Source organism: Saccopteryx leptura, chromosome 3 (genome assembly GCF_036850995.1).
Source record: "Saccopteryx leptura isolate mSacLep1 chromosome 3, mSacLep1_pri_phased_curated, whole genome shotgun sequence".
NCBI lineage: Eukaryota > Metazoa > Chordata > Mammalia > Chiroptera > Emballonuridae > Saccopteryx > Saccopteryx leptura.
Window position 1 is genome coordinate 120,906,672 of NC_089505.1, and position 17,991 is coordinate 120,924,662.

Here is a 17,991-nt window from a genome sequence, read left to right on the forward strand (position 1 = left end):
AACTGCAAAACCTGAGGGTATGGGCTTCAGTTGCCCAGTGGCAACTACATACATATGCAATGCTCAATCAAATCCTTTTAGGGCCCTGGCCAGTTGGCTCAGCAGTAGAGCATCGGCCCAGTGTGTGGAAGTCCCAGGTTCAATTCCCGGTCAGGGCACAGAGGAGAAGCGACCATCTGCTTCTCCCCCCCCCCCCCCCCATCACTCTCTCTTTCTTCCCTTTCTGCAGCCGTGGCTCAAATGGTTAGAGCAAACCTGGCCCTAAGCACTGAGGATGGCTCCATGGCCTTGGCCTTAAGCACTAAAATAGCTTGGTTGCTGAGCAACAGAGCTGCAGTCCAGCTGGCAGAGCATCACCTGTTAGGGGCTTGCTGGGTGGATCCCGGTCAGGACACATGTGGGAGTCTGTCTCTGCCTCCCTGCCTCTCAGTTAAAAAAGAAAATTTTTTTCTTTTAGGGATGGAAAACTTTTCCCTCTGAGATTTGCCTGCTTTGCCAAGGTATTTAACCAACTCTGCCAATTCCTCCTATGCTATGCTAGAATAACTATCATTGGCTGTGGATGGTTTTAGTATAGTGTATAGCACTATACCTCAAGACTGTATAAGTTTGTAAACTCTATTAAACAAAATAAGCTCTCACTGTCTAATAAAAATAGGTTATTTTTTTCTTGTGGGTTAGATGGTACTCTTTTAAAAAAATTTGATACCTACACTGCTCCTTAGGAGAACAGACTCAAGCATTTCCAACTCCCTCTAAACTGCTCTACTTTGTAAAACTATCTTACAGAAAGGGTTAACATTTTAATTATTTGGTAAATGCATAACTATTACCTATTTTACCTGAATGTGTTGGCATCATAGTATGTAAAAACTATTTCAAAAACTAAAACAAGCTGGAGTTCCATATACCTACAAATTCAGACCAAACAAAGCTCAACATTCACAGCTTGCACAGAAATAAAATCACACTTTTGCTACCTGCTTGTTCATTTCTGTGATGTTTATCCAGACTTTGTTCAGGCCCAGCTCTCCAGATTCAATCTTCTCAAGTTGTTTTTGTTTGCTGAGTAGTTCTTCATTAAGTTTGGGGATTTCTTGGAATGAACTTTTCTGATTAGATTCCACTAAAAGCAAAAATAAGAACAATCATGAATATCGATAAAATTCCCTCATGACTCCAAGAAGAAAAAAAAGATCATACAGTAGAAAAGCAGACAGATTCATAAAAGTTAACTTCGGAAGGATACTGGTAAATTTATACCAATCACACATTCTTTTTTTTTTTCTTTTACAAAGACAAAGCAAGAGTCAGAGAGAGGGATAGATAGGGACAGACAGGAACGGAGAGAGATGAGAAGCATCAATCATCAGTTTTTCGTTGCGACACCTTAGTTATTCATTGATTGCTCTCTCGTATGTGCCTTGACTGTGGGCTTTCAGCAGACTGAGTAACCCCTTGCTCAAGCCAGCAACCTTGGGTCCAAGCTGGTGAGCTTTGCTCACACCATATGAGCCCGCGCTCAAGCTGGCGACCTCGGGGTCTCGAACCTGGGTCCTCTGCATCCCAGTCCAATGCTCTATCCACTGCGCCACCTCCTGGTCAGGCACATACATTCTTTACTTATGTAAATGTGTTCTTTAACATTAAAGCTCCCGTTTAACAGGGGTTCTTTCATTACTGGTAATACAACTTTTAAAAGTCAGATGGCTGAAAATGATAATGATAAATATTGGCAGTAAAAGCTGGACTTGAATCAGAACTCTGTAACTTACTGTAACCTTGAGAAAATCACTCAACTTTTTGAGCTCCGCTTCCTCACCAATATAGAAATAAAACACATTTTACAGGATTTTTAGAATCAAGTGAGAGAATGGCTGTAAAGTACTAAACACAACTGGCCAGGCATACAGTAAGTAACAAATTATTAAGTACTGACCAGCTTAATAGAGGAGCTTTTTGATTAGTCAATGAAGACTTATAAACCTTACTCCATTAATGCTCCAGGTGACATCGTAAGTTATATCTCTAAATGCATTAAGTTTACTTTTTTCTATCTCAGATTGGTAAATGCAAGGTGGATTCTTACTACCTTTCAAGTACTGTTTGTTATGAGGACTAAGATTCTACATCTTTTTTATAAACTGCAGTGTTTCTTAAGTCAAACCAAACGCTCAAAGTAAAAGAAGACAAAGGAACATGCTAGGTGAAATACAGGGTGGTATTTGGCCCTTCCTTTGGGAAGCAGTATCTCCTGAATGGTTCAGAAATTTGCCAGCCTGAAGGCAGAGGCCTGAAAGAGTGCTTTCTCAAAGAGTATTCTTCCTTTTCCTGGAAAATATTGACAATGGTTGGACCTCCAGAATAAAACCTACATCATTTTTTAAAAGCATTTTTTAAAGAGTGCCAGATTAGTTATTATATGCTTTCTTTAATACCAAAAACTGGCACATAGGATTTAAGACAATTTACTAAAATATAAGTACCAAGACATTTTTTGTTCATTTCTGCATGGTCAGCATGTAGAATATACCCGGTACAATTCAGGCACCTAGGAAGTATTACTGACTGAATAAATCTGGCCTTTGCTTACCTCCCAACCACGTTTCTCACCGGTTTAGCTACCTCTTCAATCTACTTTCTAGCCAAGCAGATTTCCCTGATACATCAACCTCTTTACACCTCAGTGACACCGTACATTCTCTTCTTTATGCTTGGATGCCCTTAGTTGGTCCCTTCTTTGTTTTCTGCTGCCTTAGCCTGCTTAATTCAAGATTCAGCACAAATGACTAGACTCCACCTTGGACCACCGCCACCTCTTTATTACTCCTAACTCTACCAAGCACTTAACACACTGTGCTGGAACTATAAACTCATCTGTCTCCTCCACCAGGCTGGCAGAGAGCTGGAAGAGAACGGGGACCAAATCTTATTTGTTATGTATTTCCAGGGCCCACCACAGTGCTAAGTACACAGAACTCAAATACTCGTTCAGTGAAATAACTGTAGGGTATAGAATGGAGATAATGTTAGCCTATTAGTTTAAACAAAGAAAATGAAACAAACTCAACAACTAAAGATCATAAAGGACAACCATCAAGAAGGGACAAATTGGGGGTAGTGGGGGGGAGGTGGTATAGTGATATCCCTATTATAACAAAGCCTACTATCTGAAAATCAGAATTAAAATATATTTTTTTCTTTTAAAGAGATACAGACAGGGACAGACAGACAGGAAGGAAGAGAGATGAGAAGCATCAACTCATAGTTGTGGCACCTTAGTTGTTCATTGACTGCTTTCTCATATGTACTTTGACTGGGGGGCTCCAGCTGAGCCAGTGACCCCTTGCTCAAGCCAGCGATCAGGGGATCATGTCTATGACCTCACATTCAAGCCAGGAAGCCCGTGCTCAAGCTGGTAAACCCATGCTCAAGCCAGAGACCTCGGAGTTTCAAACCTGGGTTCTCAGCATCCCAGGCCAATACTCTTATCCACTGAACCACTGCCTGGTCAGGCTAAATTAGATATTTTTATTCATCTTCCAAAAATATACACCAAAGAATTTCTTTATAAACAGACTTCCCTAAGTACTTTTAATTTTTAATGTAACACTTGATTTACACATGGTTTGTAGGGCCACATCAATCTCATACAATAAGGACATTTTATCAGTCTACGTTAATGCAGCACTTAGCATTTCAGTGACATCTTTTACATGTTCAATGAGGTTGCAAAATAACTCATCCCACAGGTCTGGCATTCTCAGGTAGTCAAACATCCTAAGACAATATGTGTGTGAAGGGGGAGCCCCTCCCTTTCCCACAGTCTATACAAATTAAGTAGAAGGTAAAAGTGAAAGACAAACACATAAATAACTTGGGTTATAATTATTAACTAATAAACATATAAAGCTGACAAGCCCTGAAAACTTTCTGGGTCCTGAGGATTGATTGAATGAGCCACAAAAGGATAATACTTACTATCTGATTTGGGCCAGTTAGGAGAGACAAGTCAAGGCACTCTGACTACGTAAATGGGAGGAAGTGCAGCAAACAAACAAGTTATTATAACTTATTCATGTTCTTTCAACATGGAAAGCAACTTTTGTATATTCTGCATATAACCTGAGGACACATAAAGCCAATAGTAATATTTTATGTCTTTGTAGTTTGCAATAAACTTTTATGGAGCTATTAAACTTGTTACTGAGCCTGTACCATGTGCCCAGCCTTGCGCTCAGCACTACTGCATAAAAAGACTCTCAAGCTCTCAGTTCAGCAGGAAGCAAGGCACTGTCACAGAGTTACTATATGGTGTGATAGGTGCTATGACAAAAGAATGCCCAAAGTGCTTTGCTAGCACAAATATGTCTTTATGTTTTATGGATAAGAAAGTCAAGGCTCAGACAGAATAAGTGACCTGTCCAAGTTTTACATCTAGTAATGATCAAGCCAGGATTCAACAAACCTTTTGCTCCTAGGACCAGCACTCCCTTTAGTATACTATAGTTATCATAAATACTTATACTGCCTGACCAGGCGGTGGCACAGTGAATAGAGAGTCAGACTGGGATGCTGAGGACCCAGGTTTGAGACCCTGAGGTCACCAGCTTGAGCGCAGGCTCATCTGGTTTGAGCAAAAAGCTCACCAGCTTGGACCCAAGGTCACTGGCTCAAGCAAGGGGTTACTCGGTCTGCTGAAGGCACATATGAGAAAGCAGTCAATGAACAACTAAGGTGTCATAATGTACAACGAAAAACTAACGATTGATGCTTCTCATCTCTCTCCGTTCCTGTCTGTCCCTCTCTCTGACTCTCTGTCTCTTTAAAAAAAAACAAAAACAAAAAACCCCACAAACTTATACCCTAATACCCTCACTGGCATAAACCATTTTTAACTTTGCACTAAATGACCAAACTCTGCCTGTACAACCAAAAAGGAGATGCATAATTCATGAATACTTTCCTTCTTTTCCAAATTCTTTTCTGCCACTCTAGTGTTTCAGAGTTGACTGACTTTAAAGAGGGGGAGTTGGGAATAGAATCTTCTTTAGAATAACTGTGGAAGTCTTCTGGAGGATATGGTTCTGGAAAAAGGATACTGAGCTAAGAGTTTTAAGGCGAACCAGTTACTTTTAGCATAAGGATCAAACTATTCCTTGAACACAAGGAAAAAATAACAAGCCTATCCTATTTTAGCTATTTCAGGAACCCAACCTCCTTTCCTCACAAGTCTCTTGGAAGTTTTATTGAACTAAAGAAAAACAGGCTCTGAATTTTTCAAAAAAGTATTAAAGTCAGATCAGCAGATGGTCTTATTGGAGTCAGTGAAAAACAAGGAGTAAAAATTAACTTATCAAATTATATCTGGCCTGACCAGGTGGTGGCGCAGTGGATATAGCATTGGACTGGGATGCGGAAGGACCCAGGTTCGAGACCCTGAGGTCGCCAGCTTGAGCACGGGCTCATCTGGTTTGAGCAAAGTTCATCAGCTTGGACCCAAGGTCGCTGGCTTGAGCAAGGGGTTACTCAGTCTGCTGAAGGTCCACAGTCAAGGCACATATGAGAAAGCAATCAGTGAACAACTAAGGTGTCGCAACGAGAAACTGATGATTGATGCTTCTCATCTCTCTCCGTTCCTGTCTGTGTATCCTTTTCTCTGACTCTCTCTGTCCTTGTAAAAATAAATTAAAAAATATATATTAAAAAATATATATCTGAAGCAGAAACATTATTTAAGCTTTATAAGATTGACCTCTTTTAGTCAAGGTAATGGTTTTCACAAAAAACTCTTGGGCAAATGGTCCAGAATGGTTCAGCCCATGGACTGACAATATGCCCCAGGCCCTTGCCCTGAGGAAGTCCTGCTTTAGACATTACAGGTGCTGGTATTTCTACTGCAGTAAACCAAAGCCAACAAAGCAGCTGGATGGACAATTCTAAATCGGCTACATTCAGCCAGCTGATAAATGTAGTCAGGGTCTCAGGGGAATGTTGCTCAATGATATAAAGCAGGCTTCACAGTCCAAGGTACAATTCCTGGAGTCTTCTGAATATAGTATTTCTAGGAATTGGTATTAACAACTGCTCAGTAAATATTTATTGACTCATGGATTACCAGGTCTATTACATGTATACCCTTTGAATGTGCATTTCTAGACAACAAAATTTGCTGAAAAGCTAAGGTATAAATTACATGGGTGTCTTGTAAACACAGGCACAGAGGAGTCATAGAAGGGAATCTGAGAGGTAGAATTGAGCAATGTTTCTGAAATGTATAAATAAATAATTCTATATGTGATCAAAACAAGCTGTAACATAAACCTAGGAAGTCCAACTAATTAAGGAGAGCTGATGGCATAGACAAGTGTCTTCTGTGGTTATTTATAGTTAAACATTGTTTCTGAGAATCTCATTTCCTTATTTTTACTACTTACATAAACACTGGCCTTAGAAACACCTTGTAATACTGCTAAGGACAACCATTAAGGAAGGACGACAACTAGAGTACAATTCTCATTTTTTCTTACACTATCCTGTTCCCCACTGGTTGATAAAACACATAGGTCAGGATGTTTCTGGAAGAGAATATTACTTATCCAAGCCCACTCTCTGGATCAAAAACTCAGAAGAAAACCAAAGTTAGTATTTCAACATTTTTTTTTCAAGCAACACCAGTAGAAATGTCATCAACACACTAAGGGTTAGCAGTGCCTAGTTCAGGTTCAGAACTTGAATAACTGCAGGCAGCAAAGGGAAGCTGTAGTGAAGGAGAGCAAGGATGTTGTAATGTCCTAAGGCTCAAGATGGGAAGAAAACAACTCTAATTCCAGTTCTGAGGCCAGATTTCTTCACGACTGAGAAAGCCTGGTGGTCAGTTTCTTGGTGTGTTAAAGATGCCAGGGTTAGGGTATTTGTGATTAACTTGAAACTTATTCCTTAACTTAGAAAATTAGCCTTTGAAATCTAGAACCAAAGATTTCAGTATTGCTAAAGGAAGGAAGATATTTAGGTTAAATTTGGTAGAAGCTATCATACAAAACACATCTTTTAGAAAAAGCACTTTGGGCCCTGGCCGGTTGGCTCAGTGGGAGAGCACTGGCCCAGTGTGTGGATGTCCCAGGTTCAATTTCTGGTCAGGGCACACAGGAGAAGTAACCATCTGCTTCTCCACTCCTCCCCCCTTCTCCCCACTTTCTGCAGCCATGGTTTGATTGGCTCAAGCGCATCAGCCTGGGTGTTGAGGATGGCTCCATGGAGCTTCTGCCTTAGGTGCTAAAAATAGGTCAGTTGCGAGCATGGCTCCAGATGGGCAGAGCACTGGCCCCAGATGGGGGTTGCTGGGTGGATCCCGCTTGGGACGCATGTCTTTCAACCCTCCTCACACTTGGAAAAGAAGAAAGAGAAAGTACTTTGGATGTGCGAAATACAACTTTATAGTTTATAAAACTCTTTAATTAAAAAAACTCTTAAACTTTAAAACTCAATCATGAGACAAATATTTATTTGTTACTTGGCACACAGTAAGCATTTCATAAATGCTAGCTATATTTATTGTTATTGCTCATTCCTATGTTCCTATACTTTTGTTTTTTTGCAGATTCCCATATTCTTTCTCAAATGGCCCTGTGAGGAAGGAAATAACTCAGTGTTACTTAGTGACACTTTGTACTTGGGGAGGTATAAAGTGGCAACAGGTGGAGGTTAACCAAGGTTCTAGACTCCTGGACCTAATGCTTCCCCTCTGTACCCTAAGTGTTGGCCTTACTGCCATTTTTCAGATGTTATTTGTCCTGCATAAGCACTGTTTTTTGTTTGTGTTTAAAACAAATAACTGTTACTGTTTTTAAGCTGACAGCTAAGACAGGGTATCAAAATGTTGAAAAAAATGTATAATATATAATTAATTCACCAATGGGCAAAACTCTTTAATTCAGCATGATCCACTTTGTCCTAGATCCTGGAAAAGAATCCAAGATTACACTCTGAACTATGAGATCACTTACTTGTTCTAAACTTTTCCTTGAGGGCATCCAGATCCTCCTTCAGAGCAATTTGCATCCACACCAAGCCAACGCAGGCCACGACACAGGCGGCAAGGATGACAAAAGCACAGAGGGGATAACAGATCTTGCAGCATCGTAAATAGTCTTCCCTGATCACAAGAACAAATTCAACCAGGAGTACAAAAGTGATTATGAGCACAACTTTATTAAAAATAGAATACATGTGTTACTATGCAATTATCTTTTAAAATGTAACCAGTTGATTTAACAGGAAATATAGGGTGACACCCTTAAATTTGAAAAGCAAGTTGAAAATAACTAAATAATATGACCTATGAAGAATTCATCGATTCAGTACAAGTGTTTCAAAATTCACATGAAATAGAGGGTCGTCCTTCAGACCACAGGAAGCACCTGTGAGAACTGAAGCTCACTGTCATCACCATAAATTCAGGTCTTTGGAAACAGTCTCATGTTAGGAAAGTGTAAAGACCAGAGATTCTCTGCACTATAATTTACCCATCTGTCTCTGTCAAATACATGCTCACTCCAGGGGACCCTGTTTCAGTTTACGGAAACTTCATAAACTTTCGAGCAAGTTTTACTGCAAGTGGAATGAAAGAAATAGGAACTGTAGGTTTAAATGGACACCTGGTTCACTCTAGCTTATTGGCTTAGAAAAAAGGAAGCCATAGAAAGAGGTTAGATTTCACATCAAACTTCAACCAACACTCAAGGTCTAACCTAACCCAAAAGGGTAACAAATACAGTGGAGCTATTTCATTTCATCAGATTTTCACAACCTTAACCTAGGATTGCCTTTAACTACCTAATCTGACAAAGTTCATTCAAAGCCAAATTGTTCCTTTAACAAAATAGGACAGAGACACTAAACAAGCAAATATCAAAGGATTTAATCTCTTTTAGCACCTCAACCTTCTGCCTGGCCTTTGCTTCCACATTCTCAGCAGAATACTCTTTATAAAATGTATTCCCTGAGAGGATCCAAGGCACCTTCAAGGTTCCTTCCCTTCACCCCTTTCCCTACCCTGTGTCCTAATTCATCAATGTCCTCAAAGTTCACTACTGGCTTTGTCTGGTGGTTTGGGAAAAGACTGCCTGTCCTCCACATTCAGTTACTTTCAAGGCTCATACCTCTATGGTACATCCTCACCATATTCTCTCATAACCAAGATTCAGGCCCATCAAGAGTGCAAAAAGTGCCTGATCAGGCAGTGGCGCAGTGGATAGAGCGTCGGACTGGGATGTGGAGGGCCCAGGTTCGAGACCCCGAGGTCGCCAGCTTGAGCGTGGGCTCATCTGGTTTGAGCAAAGCTCACCAGCTTGGACCCAAGGTCTCTGGCTAGAGCGAGGGGTCACTCGGTCTGCTGTAGTCAAGGCACATATGAAAAATCAATCAATGAACAACTAAGGAGCTGCAATGAAAAACTAATAATTGATACTTCTCATCTCTCTCCCTTCCTGTCTGTCTGCCCCTATCTGTCCCTCTCGCTCTGACTCTGTCTCTGCCACAAAAAAAAAAAAAAAAAAAGAGTGGAAAAAGTAAATAGTGTAGTCTTAAGGTCCCTGTCTCTCCTACACTTTAAAAAAAAGGCTAGCTCCAAAAGCTGCTCCACTATGTTCCTATTCTTAGCTTGCTCCACTCCTATGTTCCTATTCTTAGCTTCTTTGCTTCTCCGACTTGGTCTCTCTGGGCTCTTGGCACATTCCCGAAGTCTACACTTTCACCCTAGATTCCGAGTTCTTTTTTGTAAACTTATAGACAGACCTCTAACTCAAGCCTTTATTCAAAACCTGAACTTACCTCCTCCCTAACAACTTTTCTCCCTCTTTGCCTTCTGAGGACTATAGTTTTTTGTTCATAAGAATTCACTTTTTCTCTTCAATTTGTCCCCTTGGTGGTGCAAGATGTCTTTTCCCCATCCCACCCCTCACCATTGGATCACTCACTTGACAAAGCGAGAGCGATTTCCAGCTATACCGAATTCCTCTTCCTCCTCAGAGCTGGACTCGGAGTCTGAGTCAGGAGGCTCAGTGCGAAGCAGGCGGTGGCCTGAGCCTTTCTTGGGCTTCTTTCTCCTGCTGTCCCCAGACAAGCCAATCAATGCATTGAGCTCTTTACGCTTTTTCATCTTCTTGTGTGGGGTGAGTGGAGCACCCACTCCTGAGCTGCCAGGTTCGTACCCGACGCCCAATTCTCTTGCTACCTTGTAGCTGCCTTCCAGGGTGGGGATCCTGGGCCAGAGCCCCCTGGTCACTCCCACCCAAGGGTGGGACTGACCAGATCCGCTGGGAGCTGGAGATTGGAGCCCAGAGAACTCAGGTGGGTGGGGGAAATCACATAGATATGGCCAGGAAGCTGGTGATCCAAACGAATAAGGTTCTGGGTATGAAGTGTCAGTTAAGAGGGTGTTAAGGGGACTTTTGTCTCCCAAAGGGGATAAAAAGCCAAGTCAAGAACAAGCGATTCTCAGCCCTGACAAGTAGATAATATTTCTAAGGGCGCTACAGGAGCTGGAGAAGGGCACACAAATGGGTGTTTCGAGCTCCCGAGACAGGATTTCCAATGGAGAAGGAAAAGAAACTTGTTCTTGAATGCGGGAGGGAGAGTCGCAGAATGACACGGTGGGAACGCGCTAGTCCCTCCCTAGCTGGAGAGGAGGCAGAGGAGGGGGCTCCCAGTGCCACAACACGGACACGGCCTGGGCGACAAAACAATGCACCAGTCGGGGGTGCTCACGATCCTCCGGCCTCTGTCCTGAGTGTGAAGGAAGCCCACGACCGAGGAAGACGCAGAGCCCGGGTTGGAAGGCTGGGTCTGAGAGGTGCCGTTCAAGCGCCAGGAGAGACCCCAGCCCTGCTGTCGGGACCTGGGGGCGCGTGCGGAGGGGCGACGGCGGCTCAGCCCACCTGAAGAACTCCCGCCCAGAGTTTGAGGTGTTCCGGAACCAGCGACTCTCGTCAACTCACACGCGCCTCCGCCATTCCCGCCGCGACTCCGGCCCCCTCTCCTGCTGCGGCTGCGGCTGCTCCGAACGCACTGGTAGCGGCGGAGGCGGCCGCGGATCCCAGCCCCGGGCCATCGTTACAGCTCCAGCTCACTTCCTCTTTGGCAGCAACCGCCGGCGCCGCTTGCCAGTAAGCCGCGTTTCCATTGGCCGCCCTCCTGATGACGCCACACCCGGGGCACTAGTGGCTGCGGGGAGGCGGGGTGTTAAAGGGCCCTGGGCCCTGGAGTAGGCTGGGTCCCGCCTGCAGGTGGGGAGGCCCCGCCCCCAACGGGGCGTGTCGTTCACCTGATCTGTAGAGTTGTTTTCCGAACGGCTAGCTTGGAGTCAGCCAAAGCACCCAGCTGCTCGACTTGTTAGAAAAGTTTGTCAGCCGCCCGGGCCCCTAGTTGTGAACTGAGTTTACCCAACCTCGCAGCTCCACCTCTTTCACTCGCAGGCTGTTTATTTAAAAGTTTAGGCGTGTTGCAGATTCATGACCCGGCTGAACACAGTCATTCATTCTATAAATAAATATTTGAGAGCTTACTGCGTGTCAGGAGCGGTTCGGGCGCCGGAGATACAGCAATGAGCAAAATAACCACTGTCCCTGCCTTCCTGTGTAGGGACACCAGATTTAGCAAATATAAAATAAATACAGGACACCTAGTAAAGCTTGAATTTCAGATAAACAACGGATAGTTTTTTAGTGTAAGTATATCCTGTACAGGTTCTGGGACGTCTTAATACTGGAAAAGAAATTTTTTTAAATCTAAAATTCAAATTTAACTGGGTATCCTGTATTTTATCTGTCACGCCTATTCTGGCAGTGTATATTCTAGTGGGAGGATAGTGACAACAGACATGAGAAGGTGATGTGTGTTATGGAAAAAAATGAAACATAAGGGGATGGAGAGTGCCTCTGGGTAAGGGGACTTTGGTTAGAGACTGGGAGGAAGCAAGGGAGTGGGTTGTGCAATGACCACGAAGAAGGAGTGGCCTGGAAGAGCTGGTATGGCTAGACCTGAAGAGCAGAGGAAAGAGGCGGGAAATGAGGTCAGTGGCCAGACTGTGAGGGGCCTATGGACGGATGGTGAGAACGTTAGGAAAATTTCTGCTTTAAAGCTGATTGGAAGCATTCTTCGGCTTAGATTTTAAAAAGATCACTTTGGCTATGTGTGGGAAAGAGAATTGGGAGAAAAGGAGGGACGAAGGAAACCAGGAAACCTATCCGGATGGAGATGATGATAGGGCAGTGGTTCTCAAACTTTTTGAAGTCAGGGTGCATTTAAAAATCATACAAATAATTGTAGGCGCACTATATACAAATTTCTGAGAAATATGTTATAACAATTAAGTCAAATATTGAAGAAAAAAAAAGTCCAAGTGTGCTTTTATGGTAATTAAATAAAATAAATATGACAAAATTAAATTTATTCTGACATTAAAAAACATTTTTATGTTGTATATTTTGAGTTATGCTTTTTAGAATTTGTAAAAAAGAGGAATTAAAAAATTTAAAAAAGTTATCTTTATATATATATATAGATAGATAGATAGATAGATATAGATATATATAGATATAGTCTTAGTAAGATTTAGTAAATTCGGCAGGTCCCGGCATGAATGTGTTAAGTTTTTTCATTCTTGTGTTTATGAGAAACATGAGACTGATGTGTCCTAGCAATTTCTTCAATGTTTGAGCATATGTTTGAAAGGCAAACTCTCATTTCCTTGTCAATACATTGAAGAATTCTTCTCTTTTTACTCTTAATTTTGTTGAGTGCAGAAAACCCCCAACATACATATCATCTTAACTTTATACCAAACAAAGGATAGAAGAAACTTGCCTCTAGTCTTTCTGGGGAATATGGGGGCTAGTTTAAACAATCCAGCACCACAGCTTAACAGCCCTTTGCAACCTAATCAGGCAAGTGAGGTGGGGGGTTGGGCAGACTGCCAGTTGACAGTTCCCCACACCTCTGTCCCCCAAAAATCTAAACTCCAAAAACCCTGTTGGTTTTTTGGTCCCCAAAGGCACATATTTCTCTGGAATACAATAGGGCGCATCTGGAAATCTTCTAGGGCGCACACTTTGAGAACCACTGGACTAGGGTGGCAATAATGGAGATGGTGAGCATTCTGGATGCTTCTTGAAGGCTCAGCTAACCATATTTACTAATGAATTAGGTGTAAGATGTGAAAGAAAGAGAAGTAATGGAGGATTCCAGAGCTCTGGGGTGGAGAAACTGGAAGAAGGGAATTGCCATTTACCGAAACGGTGAAGAACAGGTGTGGGGCAAGCTTGAGAAACCAATTCAATATTCAGATGCCTTGTTTGGTATAGCCATTTGGAGTTTGGGCAAAGGCTGGGGCCTGAAATATAAATCTGAGAGTCATCAGATATAGATGGTATTTAAAGCAAAGTGCTTTGAGCAACATGGAAAAAAGTCACTTAAAGTAATTTTTATTGTGGCAATTACACCATCATTCTTATTGTGGCAATTGTCCTGTCTTTGTTCAGGGAGACATGCCCACAGTCAGGACCTCTCTCTTATTTGCCTTTCTGTGTCTAGCCCAGAGGCAGGCATCGAATAACAATAGTCTAATAAATATGTGATGCTTGCATAAGTAGGTAGGGTTGTATAGAAGTATGTATGAGTGGAGTTTGGAATCAAGAGACCTGGGATTAAATCATGCTTCTAGTATTTATTATCTCTGTCAGCATGGAAGTCATTTAAATTCTCTGAACTTCAGTATTCCTTTCTGAAAAATGAGGATAACATCTATTTCACAGGACAGACAAATCAGTAGATGTTTGTGAAAGTGCTTTTAAAGCCCCGAATCATGGTGCAGTCATTACTTTTTTTTTTTCAGTCATTACTTTTATTGACTCCTTTTGTTTGTAGTAGTCACCAGCTATGTACGACAATTTAAATTTATATTTAACTTAATCAACATGAAATAAAAAGTTAAAACTAATTCCTCTGTCTTACTAGCTAGTGCTACAACAGGGGAACCATGGGATGAGGAACCCACAAGAATGAGGCAGGGCCACAAATGCATCACCCAACTGCAATGACATCTGGTCAGCCAGGCCCTGACCTTTCTGCAGGTGGAGACCTCCTCCAGGACCGGCCAGTGGGTTGGTCATGGGTGGGGAGACTAGAAGAGTGGAGAGCTCAAGGCATGCTTCCTGCTGGATCTGTTTGGTCTCTCTGTCTGCCTGTTTGTCAATGGCTCTATAGATAACGCCCCTCCTATGTTAGGTAAACATTCCACAGGATGATGAGTCACCCTTTGAAACATGCTGGCCAGGTGTTTCTCTTTCTCTTCTTTCAGAAGCTCTTGGCACCTCTCTGGTCTCCTCCCTCAGACCCAGAACCCTGAAGACCAGAGATTAGCCTGCCCTCTCAGAATGAGGGTTCCTGCACTGAAAATCCCACCTACACCAGGACTCCCCACGTTGTTACCCATCTTTTATTTAGGGATGTTCATTGTATGCCCCTGTGCCTGCGGAGCCTGTTACCTTTTCAAAACTTGCTTGATATACAGTGTGAGGTTGGGTAAGTCACTTTGCCATTCCACTGATTCAACTTTCCTGTCTGTAAATGGGAATTAAGAGTATTCCTTGCTCAGCCTTCTGCTCAGTGCCTTTTGGAGGAGGAAGTGGCATAACAGTGTTTTATATGCCATGAAGTGTCATGGAAGGTAGCAACTCTATGGGGAAATTGGACAAAGATGGTTCCTCTGTGCTCACAATCCCATTCTGTCTAAGTGGCAAAGCCACATCTTGAGAACCTGTACTAGCTTGGAAGACTCCACAGAGCACTTTCATTTGGGACCACTGAGGCACACAGTGAGAGCATAGTTAGAAATTGGTTCCAGGGCTCCTAATTCTTGGGCTAACTCTTTAATATCTCAGAATCCTCCTTCCCCTGGGTGGGATATAAGTCCATGTCTGAACTTTGCCACTGGTAGCTGTGTGATCTTGGCCAAATTACTGAGCCCCTCAGAACTTCAGTTCCCGCTTTTGTACAATGGTGTTAGTAATAGTACCCAGGACTGGCTACATAATTTGTGGGGCCTAGTGCAAAGGAAATGCAAGGCCCTTTGTTCAAAAGCAGGAAAAATATTTTTCCTTCTTTTGTTATGTCTTGCTCAACCTGTCCCGCTGTCCATTATTCACTGTTGAAATGCTGTGCTCCCTTGGACACGGGGATAACCACAGAGGCATGGGACCCTGCCTCTGACTCGTATGCACTGCCAAGGCGAACCTCCCCGAACCCAGGCCCTTGACGCGGACGGAAGGACAGGGGAACAGGCAGCTAAGAACCCACCGTGTGGAGGGGAAGTGAGAAGGTGATGAGAGGTAGGATGATATGTGAGCTGAGACTCCAGGTCCCCAGTGCATGCTCCATTGTTCCACCGGACTTCATTTAAAAAACACAAATTCAAAAATAAAATTATGAATAATTTTAAGATGGCAACCATAGAGCATTAAACCCCAGTTGTGGGGCACCTTTCTGAGTGGGGGCTCTGTGCAGCTGCACTGGTCCCACACCCATGAAGCTGGCCTTGAGAATACCTTGCTCACAGAGGAACTGCCAAGGAGTAATCTGCCTGACTCATAGTAAGTGCCCAATAAATGTCAGCTGTCCCCTTAACATGATTAATTATTAAGTGTGATTTATTACAGATTTATTAAATGTAATTCTGATGATATATCTTCACTTACCTAATAGAAAATATACTGCTTTCATCTATTCTAAGGACTCTCTTTGCCATTATCTTTCTTGATGTTTTGCTACGGTTAAAGAGAGGGGAAGGAACACTTAAAAATACTTAGGTATCAGGCAGTTGGTGTTAACTCTCACTGCAATAAACTAATCTTCACTAGACAAGTGTTTTATCTCTGCTCTGAGAAGGAAATTGATACTCAAAGATTGCAAGAGGCTTGTCCAGGGACACTCAGAACATCAGTGGCAGATGCTGGGGCTTGAACCGGGATCTGTCTGCCTCTGAAGCTCAAGTTCTGCACCCAGTGCCCTGCGCCATGCTGACAGAGCCTGCTGTGTGGGGCCTTTGCCTGCAACTGAAGTGTCTTCTTTCTCTAGGGATGGCCTCATCTACTTTCCCTGGCCCCTTCCCCATTCTTTTTGCTGTTGTATAGGCAGCTGCATCCTGTACCCTGATGAGAGGACTGAGGACAATGGGGAGGGGAAGGATTGGGTGGTAGGAAAGGGGCCAAGCTCCAAGCTAAACAATGGTTTTTCTCCCGGTGGGTCCTAGGCAGCTGGAAGTAGCAACTGGTTCCCAGCATTATTGTGGGTAGGGGTGAAGGCCGCCCCACTGGGATTCTCCTTTTATTCTAAGCACAGCCTTCTCTGAGTTGCTACTGCAAGCTTTGGTGTCTCAGCTCTGTAGTAATAGCTTCCGTTTCCCCATCTATCAGCTCTGTTTCAGCACTCGGTACAGGGCCCAGTGCTGGGGGACCTCAGGGACTGTTTGCTGAAATATCTTATAGCAGTGGTCCCCAAACCCCAGGCTGTGGACTGGAACCGGTCCATGGGCCATTTGGTACCGGTCCGCAGAGAAAGAATAAATAACTTACATTATTTCTGTTTTATTTATATTTAAATCTGAACAATGTTTTATTTTTTAAAAAATGACCAGATTCCCTCTGTTACATCCATCTAAGACTCACTCTTGATGCTTGTCTCCTAAGTTCGACAATTATATTTAAAAATACTACAGTTTTTACGCCGGTCGCATAATTTTATTTTGTGCATTTATCCGTCCCACCCTAAAGGCTGGTCCGTGAAAATATTTTCTGACATTAAACCGGTCTGTGGCCCAAAAAAGGTTGGGGACCACTGTCTTATAGGAAGAATAGAGAAAACTGTGAAGAGTTTTCAAGTCTATTTCTTCATGTTGGTGACTCCATCTACCCACCCACCCAACACTCCTGCCCTGAGGGAGCCCCTCCTCATGTGAAGCTGTGGAACACACCAATAACATCCAGGCTCTGCCCTGCAAGAGTTCCCAGGAAGAAAGCATGGCCCCTGGGAATAAATGCCACAGAATGGATTTATACTGGAAGAAACAAGAATGCAAGTCTAGAGTGACAAGGTTTATTTTAAGATGAGGACAATAATCCCGGGAGGAAGGGACCTGCATCATGGCCTCTGCCCTCTCTGTGCCCACTCCTGCCCTCTTTCCATGGGGCTTGAGCTGGACACTGGGCGGCAGCTGGCCATGGAAGGAGCCCTGGGACCACCAGCACATCTAGGTTTGAGTCTCAGCCTCTCCACCCATTAGCTGTGTGACCTTGAACAAGTTCCTTTTCCTCTCTGAGCCTGTTTCCTCATCTGTAAATCAGAACTACCGAAGCTCACCTCCTGGCAGTACCGGTGGTTAGGATTACACTTAAATGGTGAGCATTAGAGGGCTTTAAGAACATTGATAAGTGCATTTGGTAAACAGGTTGGCCAGGAAACACCTCTGAGGAATCTCACTTGAACCAGGGAACTTAAACAGCACAGGCCAGGAGTTTGATGGAATTGGGAAGGGAAGGCTCTTCTAACTGAAGAAAGGCCGTGCAGGTGCGCGTGTGTGTTTGTGCACGCTTGCTTGCTTACTGCCTCCATCAAGGCTGTGTGTGGATAGAGTAAATGGTGGGAGACGCTGAGTCAGCAAGGCCACTTGAGGGTTGGGCAGGAATAGAGAAGACAGCCTGGGCCCTCTTGAGTTCTTTCTGAGGAAATGGGGCTTTGTGCCTCTAAATCAATCTAAGACTAGCTCTAGCTCCTTCTGATACCACAGAGGTCCCCAAACTTTTTACACAGGGGGCCAGTTCACTGTCCCTCAGACCGCTGGAGGGCTGGACTATAAAAAAAACTATGAACAAATCCCTATGCACACTGCACAAATCTTATTTTAAAGTAAAAAAACAAAATGGGAGCAAATACAATATT

General features: G+C 43.3%; 1 protein-coding gene across 1 annotated transcript in view; it reads right to left on the bottom strand.

The window, feature by feature from the left end:
- Nucleotides 1–11,168, bottom strand: part of EFCAB14 (EF-hand calcium binding domain 14) — a 45,636-nt gene extending 34,468 nt beyond the window's left edge. The window contains exons 1-3 of the mRNA XM_066376199.1: nt 9,978–11,168; nt 8,007–8,155; nt 981–1,126 (exon numbers count right to left, since the gene is read on the bottom strand). Of these exons, the coding sequence (XP_066232296.1) occupies nt 981–1,126; nt 8,007–8,155; nt 9,978–10,159 (477 nt within the window). The 5' untranslated portion in view covers nt 10,160–11,168. The remainder of the gene's footprint in view (nt 1–980; nt 1,127–8,006; nt 8,156–9,977) is intronic.
- Between the last annotated feature and the right edge of the window lie 6,823 nt (nt 11,169–17,991).